Source organism: Talaromyces marneffei, chromosome 8, assembly GCF_009556855.1.
Source record: "Talaromyces marneffei chromosome 8, complete sequence".
Lineage (NCBI taxonomy): Eukaryota > Fungi > Ascomycota > Eurotiomycetes > Eurotiales > Trichocomaceae > Talaromyces > Talaromyces marneffei.
In genome coordinates this window covers 1,194,671-1,214,137 of record NC_072355.1, presented here as the reverse complement: position 1 = coordinate 1,214,137, position 19,467 = coordinate 1,194,671, and the positions used below count along the sequence as shown (strand labels likewise).

At 46.4% G+C, this 19,467-nt stretch overlaps 8 protein-coding genes across 8 annotated transcripts; 5 read left to right on the top strand and 3 right to left on the bottom strand.

Annotated features, from left to right (window-relative positions):
• Positions 1–2,294: 2,294 nt before the first annotated feature.
• Positions 2,295–3,797, top strand: EYB26_009787 (uncharacterized protein; the record flags this gene model as incomplete). The annotated part of the gene is made up of 3 exons (XM_054269034.1): positions 2,295–3,128; positions 3,199–3,620; positions 3,686–3,797. The coding sequence occupies 3 exons, from the start codon at positions 2,295–2,297 to the stop codon at positions 3,795–3,797; spliced, it is 1,368 nt and encodes a 455-aa protein (XP_054125009.1).
• A 1,151-nt stretch (positions 3,798–4,948) lies between these two features.
• On the bottom strand, positions 4,949–5,399 carry EYB26_009786 (uncharacterized protein; the record flags this gene model as incomplete). Its single annotated transcript, XM_054269033.1, has 2 exons — positions 4,949–5,049; positions 5,111–5,399. The coding sequence occupies 2 exons, from the start codon at positions 5,397–5,399 to the stop codon at positions 4,949–4,951; spliced, it is 390 nt and encodes a 129-aa protein (XP_054125008.1).
• Positions 5,400–5,939: 540 nt separating this feature from the next.
• Positions 5,940–7,176, top strand: EYB26_009785 (uncharacterized protein; the record flags this gene model as incomplete). Its single annotated transcript, XM_054269032.1, has 4 exons — positions 5,940–5,951; positions 6,154–6,280; positions 6,343–6,960; positions 7,010–7,176. 4 exons carry the CDS (start codon positions 5,940–5,942, stop codon positions 7,174–7,176), a joined length of 924 nt encoding a protein of 307 aa, XP_054125007.1.
• A 955-nt stretch (positions 7,177–8,131) lies between these two features.
• Positions 8,132–9,542, top strand: EYB26_009784 (uncharacterized protein; the record flags this gene model as incomplete). Its single annotated transcript, XM_054269031.1, has 5 exons — positions 8,132–8,180; positions 8,246–8,263; positions 8,350–8,850; positions 8,913–9,265; positions 9,324–9,542. 5 exons carry the CDS (start codon positions 8,132–8,134, stop codon positions 9,540–9,542), a joined length of 1,140 nt encoding a protein of 379 aa, XP_054125006.1.
• A 219-nt stretch (positions 9,543–9,761) lies between these two features.
• On the bottom strand, positions 9,762–13,296 carry EYB26_009783 (uncharacterized protein; the record flags this gene model as incomplete). Its single annotated transcript, XM_054269030.1, has 4 exons — positions 9,762–11,910; positions 11,965–12,586; positions 12,648–13,131; positions 13,198–13,296. The coding sequence occupies 4 exons, from the start codon at positions 13,294–13,296 to the stop codon at positions 9,762–9,764; spliced, it is 3,354 nt and encodes a 1,117-aa protein (XP_054125005.1).
• A 991-nt stretch (positions 13,297–14,287) lies between these two features.
• Positions 14,288–14,710, bottom strand: EYB26_009782 (uncharacterized protein; the record flags this gene model as incomplete). Its single annotated transcript, XM_054269029.1, has 3 exons — positions 14,288–14,307; positions 14,398–14,472; positions 14,581–14,710. The coding sequence occupies 3 exons, from the start codon at positions 14,708–14,710 to the stop codon at positions 14,288–14,290; spliced, it is 225 nt and encodes a 74-aa protein (XP_054125004.1).
• A 556-nt stretch (positions 14,711–15,266) lies between these two features.
• Positions 15,267–16,158, top strand: EYB26_009781 (uncharacterized protein; the record flags this gene model as incomplete). Its single annotated transcript, XM_054269028.1, has 4 exons — positions 15,267–15,299; positions 15,381–15,765; positions 15,822–16,052; positions 16,103–16,158. 4 exons carry the CDS (start codon positions 15,267–15,269, stop codon positions 16,156–16,158), a joined length of 705 nt encoding a protein of 234 aa, XP_054125003.1.
• Positions 16,159–17,121: 963 nt separating this feature from the next.
• EYB26_009780 (uncharacterized protein) lies at positions 17,122–18,925 on the top strand (the record flags this gene model as incomplete). The annotated part of the gene is made up of 4 exons (XM_054269027.1): positions 17,122–17,310; positions 17,366–17,397; positions 17,460–17,800; positions 17,853–18,925. 4 exons carry the CDS (start codon positions 17,122–17,124, stop codon positions 18,923–18,925), a joined length of 1,635 nt encoding a protein of 544 aa, XP_054125002.1.
• Positions 18,926–19,467: the final 542 nt, after the last annotated feature.

Genomic DNA, 19,467 nt, shown 5'->3' with positions numbered 1-19,467 from the left:
CGCCCCGCCCGTGGTGGCTCCATGAGTTTACCAAGATCCCCATCATCTAACTATGGATCAACAACATCATCTTTTAAATATTGTAGATGTTAATCCTTCACCACATGGTTAATGTTCATAGCATGGCCAGGATTGTACCTGGGACAGCTGACTATGTTGGCGATGGCGGTGTAGAGTCGAACGACTACGTAGCCAACTACATAGGCTACCATCAATAATATAGGGAGTTACAGTTACATCCATAGCCCTAATCGAAATGGACCAGGAATGCTCTGTACAACGTTCGCCCATCTACGTGTGTGCCCAGTCAAATCGTAGGATAAGTTGTAGGGTCAAGTCTAGTTTGACGGATTGCCACATCCACCGACACTTAATAACTATTGGTGAAGGCTTGAGGCTGTGTAACTGGTAACTGGTAACTGGTTCCTGAGAGTTCGCCTATTTACCTGCCTAAGGGGCTAAGACCCCGACCCCGAAGCGACATGTTCGCATACCTACAGGGCAAGGCAACCGCAGCTTGAGAGTTTGGCTGAGTTCACCGCCCCACACACACACGGGCAAGGCACCAAGGCAGATTTTGAATGCTTGGAGTGTTGTCTATGAATAACTAGTTCCTGCTTATCTCCAATTCAGATTTTTGGCCGGTTTGATTCTCGTGTTGGAGGCGGCATGTAGATATGGCGGTCTCGTATTGGGGCTGTGGCTTGTCGCTGCCTTAGCCGCCTAGCGGACAATATCAAGCTTTGGGCTGTGCGTGCTGTGTAACGACTCTTGATTCGATGCGGTTCGATTGTGATCTCGGTTTCGGTTTCAGAGTTACTTTTGGTCGGTTTATAGATATCTAGATATTTTCCTAATATCTTCTAAACAGTCTGCATGCGATATATGGTACGGTATTCGATGCTGGACCAGTATCACATCGCGATAAGTACACCAATGATATGCGACCGACTACTTGACTTTCGCATATGACTACCAATTCAGTCGGGACATGCGGCTCTGCTGTTACTTATATCCGTAAAACAGCCGTCTGGGTTAATCATTCGTTTGTTTGGAGTTTTTTTTGGGCACCAATGCTTTGAGGCGCAGAACATGAATCGTTCAACCTTCCCCGAACATAGCCAATAGGCATACAATGGGTGCTCACGAATGACATTGTTTTAATCCCATTGCATTGTGTTTTTATTGCTCCTGTCACTAATCAAACACATGGTCCATTTTATTCATATTGATTTGAGGATCACTGTATAGTTTGAAATGCCGTACCGGTACATACTTCCTCCTTAGTGACTCCACAAGGCGGATTAGCGCAATTCCCTAATCTAGATAAGAGACCTAGAGAAAAGCATAAATCTCTGGATAATCTCTATTCGTTAGATTAATGCTTTTGACTTGTGACATAATTGGGCAAATTCCATGGGGTGATAATCGTACTTGTGGGAGCCCTTACGAAGGCGTTAGCCCTAAAAGAGTACCGCCAAAACGAGTGCCGTAAACTCTGTAACTACAGTCACAGCATATTTGCTTGAAACTGCGTCTCCCTCTAGCGTAGAATAATGATCATTGAAGATTAAGTTTGTCTATCATTCAGTTCTTTTCTTGGCATGGTCATAAAAGCCGGTATTTTCCTTTCCCTTTTTGTGATTCTTGATTCTTTTCTCTCTTGCTGTCGCTTTCCATTTTCAGTACCTCTTTACCCATCTCATTGATCACAATAATTCTGCCTCCACCGCTGCCTCACTCAAGCAATTACACCATGTAGGATCCTTCAATCAATCTATTATTTCTTTCCTCTTATCCTATTCTTATCTCGGACTAACACCGCCTCTAATCCGAAGCAGACACCCATACCGCCCCCGTCCTAACGTACCTCCGGATACACCTGCTCTGAACCATAATAAGATATCCGAAGTCTCGGTTCTTTTCACAAGAGAAAATACCAAACCTACTCGTCCTCATCAAACCCACCAGTCTTGACCCATGAGCTACTGATGACAACTATCAGTCCGGCCCTCAAGCGTAGGACTCTAGAAAGTCTTCGGCAGAGAACACATATCAGTCACCAGTCATACCGCCTTGAAGCCAGGATACCAGGCATCTGGGACACCATTTCCTTTTCTCTCTTCGCATTAAGTAATGATTCCTGCAACATCTCAGTTTGGCGGTACTGACATGCCTCATCAAATAGGACACGACCCACCACTCATCTTTATTTGATCTCCGGGATTGTTTTTTCCTGATAGAGCCCTTTGCTCAAATCCTGGCCTTCGTTTATACGGATCCTTTCAAACACCATGCTTCCAAGGAACACCACAAATGAGCAACCCATGGAGAATATTAACCAGATCAACCGTGGAAGGAGAATTCTTCGGTCCAGAGCACCCCGTGGAGTACCTAATTATCCGGACGTAACCATGGGCCATACCACAAACTTATCGGAATCCTCTGTTGAAACGCATGTTTCAAGATTGAATGATGGTCTTGAAACTGATTTATACCCAATGGAATTTTATCATCCTCTTTTCCACACAAACATTGGCCGAAATCCAGGCGGTCGGATGACAGCCACTCAGGATGACCATCTTGGTGATAATAGACATGAGCCCCATATGGCACGTAATGCCGGAGAGGTCCATCATGGATATTCTAATTATATTCGACGGTCCGGAGGACATTCCTATGTTGAACATCCTTTTGGAAGAATACAGCCTCTGTCCACAGAAGATCTTTTTGGACTTCCTGCCCAGGATACTGATGATAGCTATCATCCAAGAGGCACTACTACCGCTGTTAGCAACCCCTATTTTCAAGACTTGCAACCAAGAAACAATGATACCCCAAGCATTGCACAAAATATGCATGAAGAGACACATGAAGAGACAACTCCGGACTCTTCAACAGTTCCGGAGCATGTCATAACGGGGTACTCATCGTTTCCCAATCTCCCCAACTACAACGCGGCAAACTCTCAAGAAGCTGGTGTAGTAGTGTGGAGCCTTGCAGGAGATAATGCTCCTGTGGGAAGAAGCCACAAGAGAAGAAAGATGACAGACGACGAATTGGTGCGCAACAGAGCCCTGAAAGCCGTTGGAGGGGCATGTGACAATTGTCGGAGACGTAAAAAGAAGGTATGACCAAGTTGACTGATTCGATGATTCCTCTTTGACGAACCCTTCAATTAATGGATGATTGAAATAGTGTTACCACAAAGACGATCAACTTATATTGTCAGCTCCGGATTCTACTCCAACCTCGGCGCCGACTTCAGTTCCAGCTCCTATTCAAGCTCAGACTTCGGGTCCAAGTCAGCTTGTCCCGGTACACGTCAACAACAGAATTGGAACACGCGCCGTACATGCTCGACCTCGACCCGACGATATCAACCGCCGTACGGTTGCAGCAGGCCTGCAGCGACAACGGAATCAGTCAGTCGCCTCTTCGTACGGTCGTTCAGTTGATCCGAGCATGTTCTCGCCTTCAGAAGGCGGCGGTTCTAGTAATGGCACCGTGACCAGCAATCAATCGGCAGTGACCACCTTCGTGGTGGATAATCCCAACCCCGACATCCAGCAAGAAGAGCGTTTTGGTATGGATGCCGTCGGTTTGGGCCAGCAGTTCAAGTAAGTCTTACTAGATCCTTTGCCTCAGATTTCTTGAGAATGCTTTCTGACTTTTGACGCAATAGTGGACAACTCGCCCAACCGTTCACTCCCACAAATATCATGCACGCCGACACCGAAATCGCCTTTCTGAACGCGTGGTTCGATAGCGAGCATCCAGACGAGAATGATCATTGAGCTGTGGGGAGTTCTCCTGGTTCACTTGGAGTAAAATAGGTAATGTTTTGATGATTTTTACCTCCGAGGCACCCTCAGAGGCTGTAATGTACATTTAATTTGGACCACGAGAGAAGTTCTCCTTGGTAGCTGATTGCTTTTGTTGGAAGGTAATTCTTCCTATCCTTGTTTGATTATTAAATATTTCTCGTTTACTGAAGTGAGCATTGCGCGGCGTTTATGTATCAAGAATGGCGTTAGGGCAAGACGGTATGGGATGGAATGCATGGAATGGTAACTGACTGGGAACCAACCTATCGGATACATTGGATATTTTTTGGCGGTATATATATATATTTCTTTTCTCTTCTCCTTCCTTCTTAATGTTAATATTATTTCGGGCATTTCAACATTGTTTACCTGATCATGTTTTCACCAACGATGGCCTTGTTCTTGTCAGCTATAGTCTTTGTTCCCGAATACAATCAAACTTTCCATATATCAAGATGATCAAAAAGGGGAAATCAAAACAAGGAGTCTTGAGATTTGTCAACTGGTTCTATGGAAATGATATATAGTTAGTAAGAAGAATACAAAAAGAAAGGAACTTCTGTAAACTGGGGAAAAAAGCTTCGAATATAATAAAAGGAGATGCTTGTTTTCTGGCTTACTGGCGAAAAAGAAATAACGCAAAAAATAAATAAATAAAACCACTTTATTATTCATGGGCTGTAGCCCAAAAATAGCTGTCACCCTGGCCTTTTGGGCAGCTGGTTTCGTTTCAGCATCATGTACTGATGCTGGATCAAAGCGAAATGGCCTAACCACTAGACAAGGGAGCCAAGTCGCAATTTGTGCGTATTTGGAATTATATACTTTATTTTATATTCAATCACAGCCCTTGTGCAATTAAAGAGATCTTTGTGGCTTATTATCTTCTAAAACTTGGTGTATGAGACGATTGGCGCTTGTTTTTGCCTGTCATCACTACCTAGAGTCTACTTTAAGAGCTTACCTATCTCCAGTTGGAAAGTCGGGCGTGGAAGCTCTCAAATGAGTAGAGGTAACTTATCTGTTTATTACTTCCATGTATTTTCGTACTGACTAGGTCTGCAACATAGCAAGACCGGCTTCACTTTTTATTCCTTTTCTATCCCACTATATCACAAATATTATAAAGTCGCAGCGCCGATAATGCCCGCAGACCGGAACGCCGCTTTATTCGTTATGACAGCTTCGACGGGGTATTGCCATTCCATGAATTTCGCCCAACCTGTTGATTCCCATATTGTCAGCCAGTCTTTTGATTACTCGGGAGTCCATGCAGTACGTACCCCAATATGCACATTTCCTCCCCGCATATTTGCCTATGAAAGGGACAAGAACCATGGTAAGAAGCAGCTCTAGCTGTTCTAAACTTTCGCGCCATTGCTCTTCGGCGTCTGAATCTTGGTAATCTGAGAGGAAGTCTGATTCTGTGGATGTTTCTGAAGGTAAGGAAGTTATTTCGTCTTCGTCCGAGGATGTGTGGTGGTAGGACGTGTTGAATTGTGAGGAGATCATGTAGGTTGATGCGGAAGGAGATCCGGAGTCTCCGCCGGGGGTGTACGCAAAGTCCGACATTCTGATTATTATTGTTGTTGCGTAGCGATTAGCACGAAAAGAGGAGATGGCTGCGAATCTGACTGAAAATGAGGAGTCCGGAGAATATAGCGAGGTTTAAAGTCGATAGCTCGATCGTTCAAGGATATGGACGTATGTGACCAGCGGTTTGTCTACCGCAGGTCGGTAAACAGGCTCATTAGGCGTCAGTATAGACCATAGGTGTCGGTTGTTGTGTTGATAAATCCAGAAATGAAGATGACAATAGTATCAGCTCATCAAAAGTACAGATAGCTTCAATGCTGACTCTTGTCGAGCTGGAGTTGACTGTTTTGGCCGCCGAACGACATAATCGGGAAAGCCCACGTGATTTCTCCCGCAAACCCACCCGGTAGGCAGGTCACGTGCACTCTGCCATTATCTTTCCTGGCGATCGTGGGATGATTCCTTATCCATCAAACAGGAAGAAAACGAACCCTGAGTCATAATCCGCTGGAAGTGCATCTACCGAGTCAACAACTTGGGGATTATTATTATTTAGGCCGTGAAACCGCAACAGGCATGGCGGATACTGTACGTCACAGTTCTTTTGCGTTTTTAACCGACTAAAATCCCATCCCACATTTTCTTTTGCAATTTGACATCAAACCCCTCACATCAGCCTCTTTTGCCAACGTCGCGTACAGTCGATTTTTGGTGTTTATCTACGATACGCGCTGTATCTGGATTCACTTTTATTTCGAGGTTCCATCAAACTAACGAGTTTCCGTTGCAGGAGGTCCACGAGACAAAACATCGCAAGTCGGTAGCATTCAGCGACGAAGCCACAGTCATGGATGCCAACGGAGAGGTTACAGAGGCTACTCCCGTCGAAAGGGAAACAGCTGAGAGCCACTCTACAGGTACGTCTTGAACTATCAAGCTTAACGTTTAGTCCATATGCTAATCCATCAATTCTATACAGACAAGGAAGTCGACGAAGTCACCGAACTGTTCAAGGGCCTGTCCAAAAAGAAGAAAACAAAGAAATCCAAAGATGCCGATGCCGAAGGTGACGAGGCTGCCCCCGCAGGCGATGGCGAACTCGACTTGAGCGCGATGAAGAAAAAGAAGAAGAAGGCCAAGAAGGCCGACGTTGGAGATTTCGAAGCCAAGCTCGCTGAGGCCGGTGTCACAGAGGAAGGCGCCGAAGGCAAAGAACCCGCTGGCGAACAACTGCCCGAAGGCGATCTCGAGAAGGGAACCGGTATCTGGGCACACAATGCCACACAACCTATTCCATACCAGTTGCTCGTTACTCGATTTTTCTCCCTCATTCAGAGCCACCACCCCGATCTTTTGTCTAGCGGTTCGAAATCGTACAGGATTCCTCCTCCCCAATGTCTGCGTGAAGGAAATCGTCGTACTATTTTCGCCAACATTGCGGATATTTGCAAGCGAATGAAGCGATCGGACGACCACGTCATGCAGTTCTTGTTCGCTGAATTGGGTACAAGTGGTAGTGTTGACGGTAGCCGACGATTGGTTATCAAGGGTCGTTTCCAACAGAAGCAGATTGAGAACGTGTTGCGACGATACATTGGTATGTACATTCTGCTCGAATCTAACGGATAATTACTAAACTGTCACAGTCGAATACGTTACCTGCAAAACGTGCCGAAGCCCCGATACCGAACTCAACAAGGGAGAGAATCGTCTGTACTTCGTCACTTGCAACTCTTGCGGATCCCGACGATCCGTCACAGCCATCAAGACCGGTTTCCGTGGACAAGTCGGTCGTCGTAAGAAGGCAGCTTAAATATGAATCTGTTTTCGTATTTCTGGCAACCTGTTCTTCTTTAATTTCTACCTTACCTACCTCCCTTTTTTTTTTGTCAAAAAAGTTCTTCTAACGACCTCGGGACTTTTTTTTCCTCTTATCGTCTGACATGGATGTGGATATGAACAAAATTGGTGGAGAGAGAGATGATGATATGAATGTGAATAGATTTCTATGTTGTCATGCCGTATCTAATATCCCTCAAAGAAGTTGAATCGCTACATATCATGAACCTTGCACGTAGACTCCGATCTAAACTAACATCATCAAAGTCTCAGATTATGAAGCTCTGACAATAAATTTGTTGCCAATAATAGATTCATACCATGATACAAAGCTGCATTAATCTGCTTGCCCATACGCCCTATTGAAAGCCTGCAACAGCCCACATCTCCCAAGCGCTTAAACAGGCCACCAATTAGGGCTTTAACACTGCAACGCGTACAATGTTCGGGCCTGCGGGGAACTGGCCCATAATGCTTATCGGACCTCTCTCGTCGCGCAACTAAGCGCCCATGTCGTCCCCATGCAGCCTATCACCAGTGCTAACTGGTCTGCCAATGTCTTCGCCAATGTAGGCAGGCATCTGGAAGGCTTTCTGCGTAATTGACCGATGGCCTGTATGTAGGTAAGCACTAGCTGCGAATGTATTGAGCTTCTTGTACAGAACTTTCCCCTTCATTTTTCTCTTCCGCGATTCAGTTTCTTTGAAATCTTCAGGTTTTTTTGGAGCTGTTCTTCAGCGATCTATATACATAGGCTCATCGCTCACGCATTGGAACTCCCCCGCTATCATATCTATCTCTATCTAATCGCGAAGAGACGACTTCGGGCCTGGTGCCCTAGATTCTTCACGAAACCACCAAATCGGACGATTGTTCTATACTTCTTTTCCATTCTTATATATATAGATACTTAACTTCTTTACAAAATCATGCAATCATTTCCTCCGCCACCCTCAGCGCAGGGCCAGCATTTCCCCCGTGTGTTTTCCCTCTTGATTTGTGCTGTGAAGAACTCCGTTAACTGACCGGATTTGTCGAATTAGCACCTCCAAGATCTGCAAGTATGTCAATTGTCTGATCCTGACACATGAGATGAACCCAGCTAGCGTCGCTACAATTTCGACAATAGCTAACAACTAGAAAAAAGCCTTCCCTCCTCCACCATTAGCCTCCCCGGGATTCCCACCACAACCATCTCCAGGCTTCCCACCTCCAAACTACAACTACCCACCTCCTCCCGCCCAACATGTACAACAACCACAACCAGTACCACAGCCACAAAATGCGCAATCGCATTTCCCACCACCACCCGGCAGCCGGCCATCAACTACAAGTCCTCCACCTCGCTTCGATGCCGGCAACAACAACAACAGCGTAGCAGCCCACCAAGCGGCCATGCTTGCCGCTGCCCAAGAAGCGAAATTACCGCTTTCGCCGCCGCCAATGTCTCCTCCGCCAACGGGCAGGCCTCGTATGGAGCAGATGCCTGGTGGTGCGCCGGCCGTGGGCCAGTTTAGGGGCGCGCAGGCCACGTCTGCGGATGATGTGGGCACGTTTAATGGTGGGAGTTATAGAATTAGCCACCGGAGTGTGAACTCAATTGTGACGTTTCAACTTGCGATGGGTGCACCGTTGGAGGCGAGGCCAGGTACGTTCCTATTCAATTCACTACGATCTCAAAAGTGGTTGAAGCTGACTGAATGGTGGAAGGTGTCATGATTGCAATGTCGCCCACCGTCACACTCAAGGGAAGTTTTCATTTCTCTATGAAAAAGCTTCTTATCGGAGGTGAAATGGCACACTCGACCTATACCGGCCCCGGAGAGGTTCTGCTTGCGCCATCTGTCCTCGGTGACATCACAATTCTGAGATTAACAGATGATGGAGAGACATGGAAAGTTGGTCGAGATGCGTATTTGGCTAATACGACATCCGTTAAGAAGAAATATAAGGCGCAGAATCTTTCCAAGACTCTGTTCTCCGGTGAAGGCTGGTTTGTCTACAATATAACAGGTCCTGGGCTGGTTTGGATGCAAAGTTTTGGTGCTGTGATAAGGAAAGATGTATGTGCACACCCGTATCCCCTTTCATTGCAGATGGCTGACAGGAGATGTACTATAGCTCGTTGAAGGCGAGAGCTACTTCGTGGATAATGGTCACTTGGTTGCATGGAATTGTGAGTATGGTATTGAGCGAGTTGCTTCGGGTGGTGTAATCTCAAGTTTGAGCTCTGGTGAAGGCTTGGCTTGCCGATTCAAGGGACCAGGAACTGTCTATTTACAGACAAGGAACCTGAATGCTTTTGCTATGCAAATTGGTGCAAGTACTGCAAGCGGTTGATGAAGGGAAAAGGAATTCAGAGTTCTAATTTGACAGATTTTGAAAATTTATGTGATCTAACGAATTATTTCTAACCTCCAAAGTATCGATGGATACATACACATATACATACCTAGGTAGTCATTTCCCGTCTCACATCCAGATGTTTCTTTAAGATTCTATAAAACCCCTTTCCAGGAAACACTTCAATGTTCTATGAATGAAATATAACAATGTATATTACGGACCACGACTATATCTTGCCCCCATTGTACTTAAAAAAGTGTGACCCTCTACCCAAGGGCCATCAAAGCCTGCCCGAGCAGCTATATCTAACACACTGTACTGATCTGGATCAGTGATGCTAAGATCGGCCCCTGCGGCGCAAAGATACTTGACGAGGGGTAGCTCTTGTCTCACAATCGCTGCCATCAACGCTGTCCTGCCTCGGGAACCCATCACATTTATATCAGCTCCCTTGCTAACAAGAAGTTCAACAACAGGCAAGTAACCGCGTTCCGCGGCAGATATGAGAGCGGTATCCCCAAAGTTATCTCTCTGATCTATACTCACATTGTGTGAAAGAAGAAGTTCGGCACTTGCAACGTCACGATTCATTGCGGCTTCCATCAGTGCTGTCTTTCCATTTTCATCCTGCAAATTTACATTGACGCCACATTCAAGCAGAAATTCCAACAGCGAGTGGTGTTCCGCTTGCGCAGCGATCAAAAAGGCTGCTTCGTGAGCCCTAGTGACGCTTCTAGAGTTATTCTTCCCGAGAAATACCCTCAAGGCCTCCGTATTTCCTTGTCTAGATAGTTCAATTATAATATCGTCCTTTCGTTTCGTCCGCTCCGCATGATGTAACAGCAAACGCATAGTTTCAGTATAACCCTTTCGATGAGCATAGACGATGACCGCCAGTAGTCGATACATCTCGGCTAAGTCATTGACCATTTTGATGATCAGCAATTCTAGCATGATGTGAAATTGATTTTGAACAAGCCAGTCAAGGGCAAGTTGGGACGACTGGTCATTCTCTATCGAGAATCCAATATCTGAACCGAGCCAGATATCAAAGAACGTTTGCCGCGATACTTGAGCAGCTTGCAAGTCGTGGTAGATTTCGGGCATCGAGGTTCTGGTTCCAATTTTTTCTTTTAATCCCCGAAGTATGGCCATCGTTCGCTGGCCTGGGTTGCGTTTCGCTATATATTGAATCATATGAGTTACCATCCAAGAGATCTCGGTTCGAAATTTGGTGCACCATGCATCTGAAGGTACGCTTTCGAGGTCCAGGTACTTTGAAACTGGAAAGGAGTCATGGCTATTAGTAGCAACATCGACAATAGCTATGATCCGTTCAGCTGCTAGCTCTCTTGCGGCGATGTCCGGCTCTAGGAGAACCTTTAAACAAATATGTGCATATTCGACGATGGATGGCTGGACCTCCTCATAGTCAGTTAAAGAACATAACCATTCGCTCATCGTAATTAAGTTGGTAAGACCGTTGTGGTATCCCTTAGACGAAAAAAGTTCCAAACTCTGGCGAATATCAGGCAAACCAGATGAAATCCCAGAAATTAACGAGCTATCAGATAATGCCTGAAGGACGCATGTCATGCCTTCTCCATAATCACCCAAGTTTGACCTAGCAAAAACTTTCACAAGTGCCTCAACACGGTCGTTGCAAACCCGGTAGCTGCTCCTGTCGCTACCCATAACCTGAGTTTGACCTCCAATAAATGAAAAAGAGTCTAGCATCGAAATAAGCAAGTGCATGTACATATCTTGAGCGGCCAGCGTATAAATATTTGAAGTAACCACAATCAGAGGCGTATCTTGAGCCACCTGATTGTCGGTTTTCAAGTGGATATGGCCAATAGTCTGGCTTTCATTCAAGAAACATCTCGTTGTCGATAGATTTTTGCCAAAAATAATTCTGTTGTTTGTCCACGTCCGATGTAGCAACCGTGCTTGGTGAGGAGTAATATCTTTGGGACAAAACGCTCGGAAGAATTCATTTCGATTTCCCTCCAAATCACGGTTGGCTTGTTTCAAAGACCATACATAGAGACCTAATATAGCCTCCCATGAGTCGATATCGACGTTTTCTCCAGTGACCAACTGAAACTTCCATGTATGTTCGACTATCTGGTGATAACCTTCTTTCTGTACTTGGAGAGGAATACCAACGTCAAAGGCCGACTTCCCTTTTTCACACCAAGAGCTTATAAGTATTGTCAGTTCCTGTGCCGCTCGCCCCAAGTTACGCGCCAAAGTGCGGACTGGTGTCTCATCCCAATCAGAACCTGCCAGTTTCCTCAATCTTTCACGAATCAGTATAACCTCTTGTATGATGGAATTTGACTGCGTCTCTGTTCTTTGCCTGCAAAGCTTCAGTCAATATGTATTGGCCCATGGAAACATTATGTTTTCTCACCCAGGTAAACTGTTGGTGGGACAAACTCTGAATGATCTGATGTTGTAGAGGCGTGAGGCCAGCCAATCCAGCTCGTGCTCACCGCTTGAGACAATATCTTGATGATCTTGTAACAGATTATCGCCTTCATTCATTCTCTCAGCTCGTAAACCTGTCCTAACTATTGTCATAACAATGGTAGCCCCGAGTTGGGCAAGAATAACCGAAGAATGCAAGCCTCGTATGCCGACAAATTGTATCACGAAGCCAGTCATTGTCAGACAGACCACGCCTATCAACGCCATTTCTTGACTGACATTGATGTCGTCAGTTGGATACTGATTTCTCACAGATCGGATGAAATGCACTCCCAGGTTAGTACGGCCCACAAAGGAAGGAAATTTCTGGTCTCCAACCATCTGGTTGCCTGGTTGGATCCAGTAGACTCTACTCTCATCTGGGAGAGTGAAGATATGCTTCTTGGAATGACTTTCCACCAAGACAGCACATAAGAACATTCCCAATGTAAGAATCACTGTGCCCAGAACGAACATTGGAAATGCGTAGCTACCCACAGGACTGCCATTTTTCAGGAATGCTGCTGGCCAGTAGAAAACCGTGAGCGCAGCGTATATAATTACACCTATATTAGTAAAAGTTAGTATTTTTGTGTAGATCACCAAGTTGTGAAAACCAAAACATACTAAACTGCAAGGCAACACCAAAAGAAGCCGCAAGATGAAACCAGAATGGTGCACGCCTTCTGATACCTTTATTCAAAGACAAATTTGGTAATTTCGCATTCTTCTCGAGATCTGTCCAGACTTTCCCAGCAACTTCGCTCAGTCTTTGTATAGTAATAGAGCCTGCCTGTTCTTGACTCTGGTCGACCACGATCTCAAGAATCTTGGGGTTCCCTGTTATTCTAGCTACCCCTGATTCAGTGAAGATCTCTGCCGTTGTGTCTGACACGCATGAGAGTATCTCTCTCTCTGATGAACCAGGATCCTCTTGAGCTCTACCTATAAAAGCTCTCAAGGTTGAATTGCCGCATACTCGAATTACGGAAACTACTGCTGTCAGGATTCCGAGCGGCGCTAAAGCGAAGATGAAATCGTCCATTGTAGATACCAACTCCGACAGGCATTGTCGAGTGATTTGTTCACCAAATAATGCGATCAAGGGTGCCTAGCACTTGGTTCAGCCTTGGTCGTAAACACATTTGGCAACAATGATTAAGGAATATGGTCATACCAAGTCAGTGGCTAGATTATTCGCAAAATCGTCCCAAGTATCTGCTGATACACAGGACACTAAACAGAAGAATACGCATATATAGGGTGGGAGAAACATCACTCTTCCTTTCGGCTCTAGGTCATCTGATCAACGCCGTTTGATTTCACATACAATCTCATGACCGAAATCAAGAAGAGAACGGAATGAAGTAATATTTATCATCGCATGAATCAGGCTGTGGCAGAGCAATTTCCTGCAACGCCAGGTTGTCTCGATACTCTATGGCCATGATTGGTGCTGTAAGTGAAGCATGCGCTATCTGGGACGGCTTGATGCAGGGGTGTCAACGGTGCACCGCCGCAGAGGTCTTTAGCATGGTGTTCGGCCGGAGCATTCTTGGGGAAACTTCAGCCTTGCACTGCCATTGCACGGGATACTTGAAACAGCGCAGATATCGACGGATTGGGCGGCTATGAGAAAGTTGATGTGGATCGTGAGACATTAGTGGTCTGTCGATTGTCCACCCGGGCGGCTATCCTGTTCAACATCGCTCTGTTCACGTAGTGGGACAGCGTTCAGAGAGATCCAAGAGGGAAAGTACAGAGCACTTGGTGCGAAGATGAGGGAATGCCGATCGTTCAATCTGCTCCAAAATAAATACATTGATGAGTTGCAAATTATTCAGATTGGGACATTGAAAGAAGGTGCGCACCGGGCCGCTTGTTTCTGCTTCTGGGGCCTGGTCCAGCTGTGGTCCTTCCCGTGTCCCCATCAGATACATATACCATGATATCTTTATTTTTACTCTCATCTACTGATTGATGAATATTTTTTCCAGAGATGTGGAAAGCAGTCGGACGATGCAAGTTAAAGACTTGAGAGGAATAGCACGGACTGGTCGCTCACCAGAGCATGAAACCATACCGGTACCTCAGGTGTTCGAGGGCTGGTTATCCAACAACACTAATACTTTCTACCACTGTTCATCGGTCATTGTTCGATCTTGAAGCTTGAATGAAGGGCTACATTTTCCAAGATACATGTCTACGAGATCACCGTCGAGATGCATATTAAGGTGACTGGGGTTCGGAGGCTCAAGGCAAGCCTATTAGCCGATATCATCGAGGTCTGTGAGGTGAAACAACTCCGGTGTGAGCCTCAACCTGTGGCAGAATTCTCGGATACGGTACCAAGTAATGTGCCTGAAATCATACTTACACGTAGTATTGCTCGATTTCTTTGACCATCCATTCGGCGGTACTTTTGCACGAGTCACGATCTCGCGAGGCGTTACTATTTCGATGGTGGTATTGTGAGTGAAAATGTGCGGGGTAACGAGTAGTGGCAAATTCGTTATTCATCGACACCAAATGAAATAGAGTAGGAAGTGTATGTTTACACTGTTGCTTGCTAGCAGGGATCGTGGTGTAATCGTGGGGATTAATTGTATTGCTGATCGAATCATTTGGTTGAGATCTGAGGGTGTTGTGGGACGTCCATTGCCGTCGGTAGACCCAGGTGTCACACCCATCGTGAACACGCACATTACACGATGTAGAATATCACTACTGAACCTGTATCAACAAGATTTCCTGTGTGTCGGGGACATGTTGACACCCCATTAACGGGACTCCGTTTTTCGCCGTACGGTATTTTCTGGTGTCTCGGGTACTACTGTAGTACAGAGTACGTAGCATGAACGAGGAAGGAAGAGGAGAGGGCACGTGCCAAACGGCAATGCCGGCCCTGCCCGGAAGTGCTACAGAGGAGTGGGCCTGGCTTGGGCTCCACGGCCGCCCAGTGTGGCTTTGCTCTGTAGCTGCGTAGCACTCTCTTGGCTGACTACTCCGTACTCCGTAACTTAGCCTAGTAGTTAAGTATCAACTAACAACTCACTACGGTTTCATTTCAACCAATTTCAACCTCTTCCATCAACACTCCATCCGACAACCACCGATAATCACTCTTCTTCAGTTCTGCACGCTGACCGAGTCTGCTGTCACGACATTCGCTCGCTATAGTCCGAGAATAGTACACATACGCCTTTCACTACCGCTATGGCGTCGCAGGGTGAATTCTCCGCAGCCATGACCAATCGGTCGCTACGCACCATCCGAACTGTATGCCATCCTCAGCAACCAGACTCAGTGTCGATTTCAAAGCACTGATTTATACCATTATGGAGACTAACATTATGTCAGGAGCTGGAATTTCTCACAGATGCCTCTATCATCACACCCCAACAACTGGCCAACTTCCTATCCCAACTACCAAACCAGACACAACTACATGCCCCCGTCGTGTCGGCAGCAAGCCCGACACCTACCCCAGTACAAGCACCAGTACAATCTCCAGAGCCTACTCCAGCCTTTAACCCTCCTACCGCCCAGCTTCAGAATACCACTTTGAATGAGAAAGCACCGACACAGTACTCCAGTCCGGCCCCACCGCCACCTGCTTATGCTCAAACACCACCAGTCTTATCGATTTCATCGGCCATGTACGCCTACACACCGACTGATGCTGGTGATCTGGCCCTTCAGCCGAATGATCGTATTCAAGTTCTGGAGCACATGAACAATGACTGTAAGTTTTCGTTCGACAAGGATTATGACATATGTCTCAGTACTAATACAACACAGGGTGGCGTGGCCGAAATGAGCGAACAAACCAGGAAGGAATATTCCCTCGAAGCTATGTCAGAGTTCTGGACGAGAAGCCCGCCGCTCCAGCCTTGCCCCAGCCTACCAATTACGGAAACTTGCCTTTGGATGTCGCTCAATCCGGATCATCTGCAACTGACGCCAGCGGTCGTCGACCTAGTAAATTTGAGGAGCAAGGCAAGAAATTTGGAAGGAAGATGGGCAATGCCGGTGAGTTTGGTTGCCTCTGGTTCTGTGGAGTATGACTGACGTCTGTATAGCAATCTTCGGTGCTGGTGCCACTATTGGTTCCAACATTGTTAATGGCATCTTTTAAGCCAAGTCAATGCTGCACTTGGGATCTTTTTGTGTTTTCAAAATAACTCTACCCGCCCGATGGGAAACTCATAACAGAATCTTAGGGTTACGGTTTGGGCATTATGGGGTTGGCGTTGATGGCGTACAAGGAACTATCACGTCTGTTCCCGGATCGGTTACTTTTCTGACGACCTTTTCATCAAAGAACTTTTTGCTTACGATATTGGCTCTATTATGCGTTTGCTAAGCCAAGTTATTACTTGTTTTTGAGAATCGAATCTGCCCTTGAGCGTGTCGACATGCTGCAATGCGGTGCATTAAACGCAGATCTACCTGTCCGGTTACCGATGGCTTGATCAAGCTGGGATTTATTTCCTGTTCTTTCGTGTCTATAGTTAAATTTCCTTTGTGACTGAACTGCTGACTGGCTAGCAACACTGAGCAGTCCTTCTTGTACTGATCGGATTCTTATCATTTGATTGCGGACTTGACTGTCTATTTAATTTGTTTGGAGAGATTAGAGCAGTGACAATGCAATGATCCGTTTAAGATCATCCTCGATCAGACACCAAACTAGACATAGAGCTCGATGATATCACTCGCTAACACAGATAACCAGCACCCAGAGACATCCAGAAAGCCATAAAAGCAAGAAAAAGCAATGTCATGCTTACAGATAGCGTCAATGTCACCATCTAATCTTTCTTACCCCACAGTCTGAGCGATGCCGGCTACTCTTAACAGCCGACCGCCTGCCCAAAACGGCAAAACCAGCACCCCTCGTTCGGCTTTTTCCCAAAGAAAAATAAATTTAAATGGGCCACAGTGCCCGCCGAGTTTCCGGTTCCAGGAAAATTTTCTAAGTTTCTTTCTGAGGCATTGAGTTGCTCATCAGGGGGAATCCTCAGTCTATTTCGGGAAAGAAAAACATTCACCTGTTTGGTCTATTTTATTTGAGATTTGTTGAACGAAAGAGGAAAAAATGTGTGGCATTCTGGGCCTTATCTTGGGCCATATCAGCGACGACCCGAATTTCCCGTGCAAAGCGGCGGTGACGTTGCATGAGGCTTTGTATTATTTGCAGCATCGAGGTCAGGATGCGTGTGGCATAGCTACTTGTGCGGCGGGAGGAAGAATTTTCCAGTGCAAGGGAAATGGAATGGCTGGAAAGGTTGGTATCGCTTACTGGTTGGGTGTGGATTGGTTGCTAATATCAGCGGTAATAGGTCTTTGATGAAGGACGACGTATTCAGGATCTGTGAGTTATACCATTGTTTCAGATGAGATGTATAGGGAAAAAAAAGCTAACGGGGCGTCCAGACCAGGTTCGATGGGCATTGGCCACCTTCGCTATCCCACCGCAGGCTCCGACTCAAGCGCCGAAGCGCAACCATTCTACGTCAACAGTCCCTACGGTATCTGCCTCGCACACAACGGTAATCTTGTGAACGCGCGCGAATTACGGGCACATCTCGACAAGGAGGCGCATCGCCATATCAACACGGATAGTGATAGCGAGTTGATGTTGAATATCTTTGCCAATGAATTAAACGAGACGGGAAAAGCACGTGTGAATCAGGAAGATATTTTCGATGCACTTTCGAGGATGTATAAGCGGTGCCAGGGTGGCTGGGCGTGTACGGCTATGGTTGCTGGATTTGGTGAGTGGACTACCTTAAAATGTGGAAGGGTCATGAATCTGACTTGATATAGGTATATTTGCGTTCCGCGATCAATATGGTATTCGTCCATTGATCCTGGGAGAGCGTCCATCAGAGACTCTTCCAGGCGCGACAGATTATATGTTTGCTTCCGAAAGCATTGCCCTGCGACAACTCGGTTTCCGCAACCTTCGCGACATCATGCCAGGTGAAGCCGTCTTCATTCGCAAAGGACAAGCACCCGTCTTCCGACAAGTCGCAGAACGACTAGCTTACTCTCCCGACATTTTCGAATATGTGTACTTTGCACGACCAGACACCATTATTGACGGAATCGGTGTCCACGCCAGCCGTCAGAAGATGGGAGACAAACTGGCCGATAAAATTAAGGAAATTCTAGGCGAAGACGGCATTAAAGAAATTGACGCCGTTATCCCCATCCCCGAAACATCCAACCCCTCTGCTTTCAGCGTTGCGCAGCGCTTGAATCTTCCATACCGCGAAGGATTCGTTAAGAATCGATACGTCTTCCGAACATTCATCATGCCCGGTCAGAGCGCACGCCAAAAGGGCGTTCGACGAAAACTGAGCGCCATCGATGAAGATTTCGCCGGAAAATGTGTCCTGCTGGTCGACGACAGTATCGTCCGTGGTACAACAAGTCGTGAAATCGTAGCCATGGCCCGAGAAGCCGGTGCCCGCAAAGTCATATTCGCCAGTTGCGCACCCCCCATCACTCACCCGCATCTCTACGGTATCGCACTGGCATCACCCGCCGAACTCATCGCCTCCAACAAAGACCGATTCGCGATTGCAGAAAACATTGGAGCTGAAGAAGTCATTTTCCAGGATCTCGAAGATCTCAAAGATGCATGCAGAGAATTATCACCGCCCAATGGACCGCGAGAATTTGAGGTCGGTGTCTTCTGTGGTAGCTATGTGACCCACGTCCCCGAAGGATATATCGAGCATCTGGCCGAATTACACAGCCAGAAGAACAAACAGAATAAGTCCACGGCGCCGCATGGTACCCTGACTGGTAGCAGTGGGGCGACCATGTTCGATAAAGCGAGACGCGAGGATATTAGTCTTCATAATGTCGCTAGCGATGCCGCATTGCGATGATTTCCTTTCACTTTTTCTTCTGGCCGTTTTCTTTTGTTTGGGTGGTGATATGGGATAGAGCTGGTTTACATAGACATAAAACCTAGACATGTGCCTTCTTCACAATAGTTTTGTATATCCATAATCCGTTCATAGTAGAAAGAAACCTTCAATGATTTATCCCCAGTATCACAAGGAAAGAGAAATAGAGCAATAGATCAATTTAAAAAGTACGAAGGAAATTACAGATCGGGGAGAATCGACGTCGACAGTATGTACGAGTACATTCTATTCCATCCAGCTAGACTATCGAGAGGTCATGTGCTAACATACTTTAACGTAGCTGGGTCATATAGGGATGAACAAGCCTAGACATATACTGCAAGTCCTCTAGATTTAAGGATGATGTTGACATGAAGAGAAGTAGCGGGCTCCTAGAACAGTTAGGCAATTTGCCTCTCCGATAGTACCTAGAGTATGAGTCTGAATTACTGACGGCGGAGATAGGCACACACCGCCTTCGCCCCTCCCAGACTCCGGTCCCCCGCCCAATGGAATGCGCA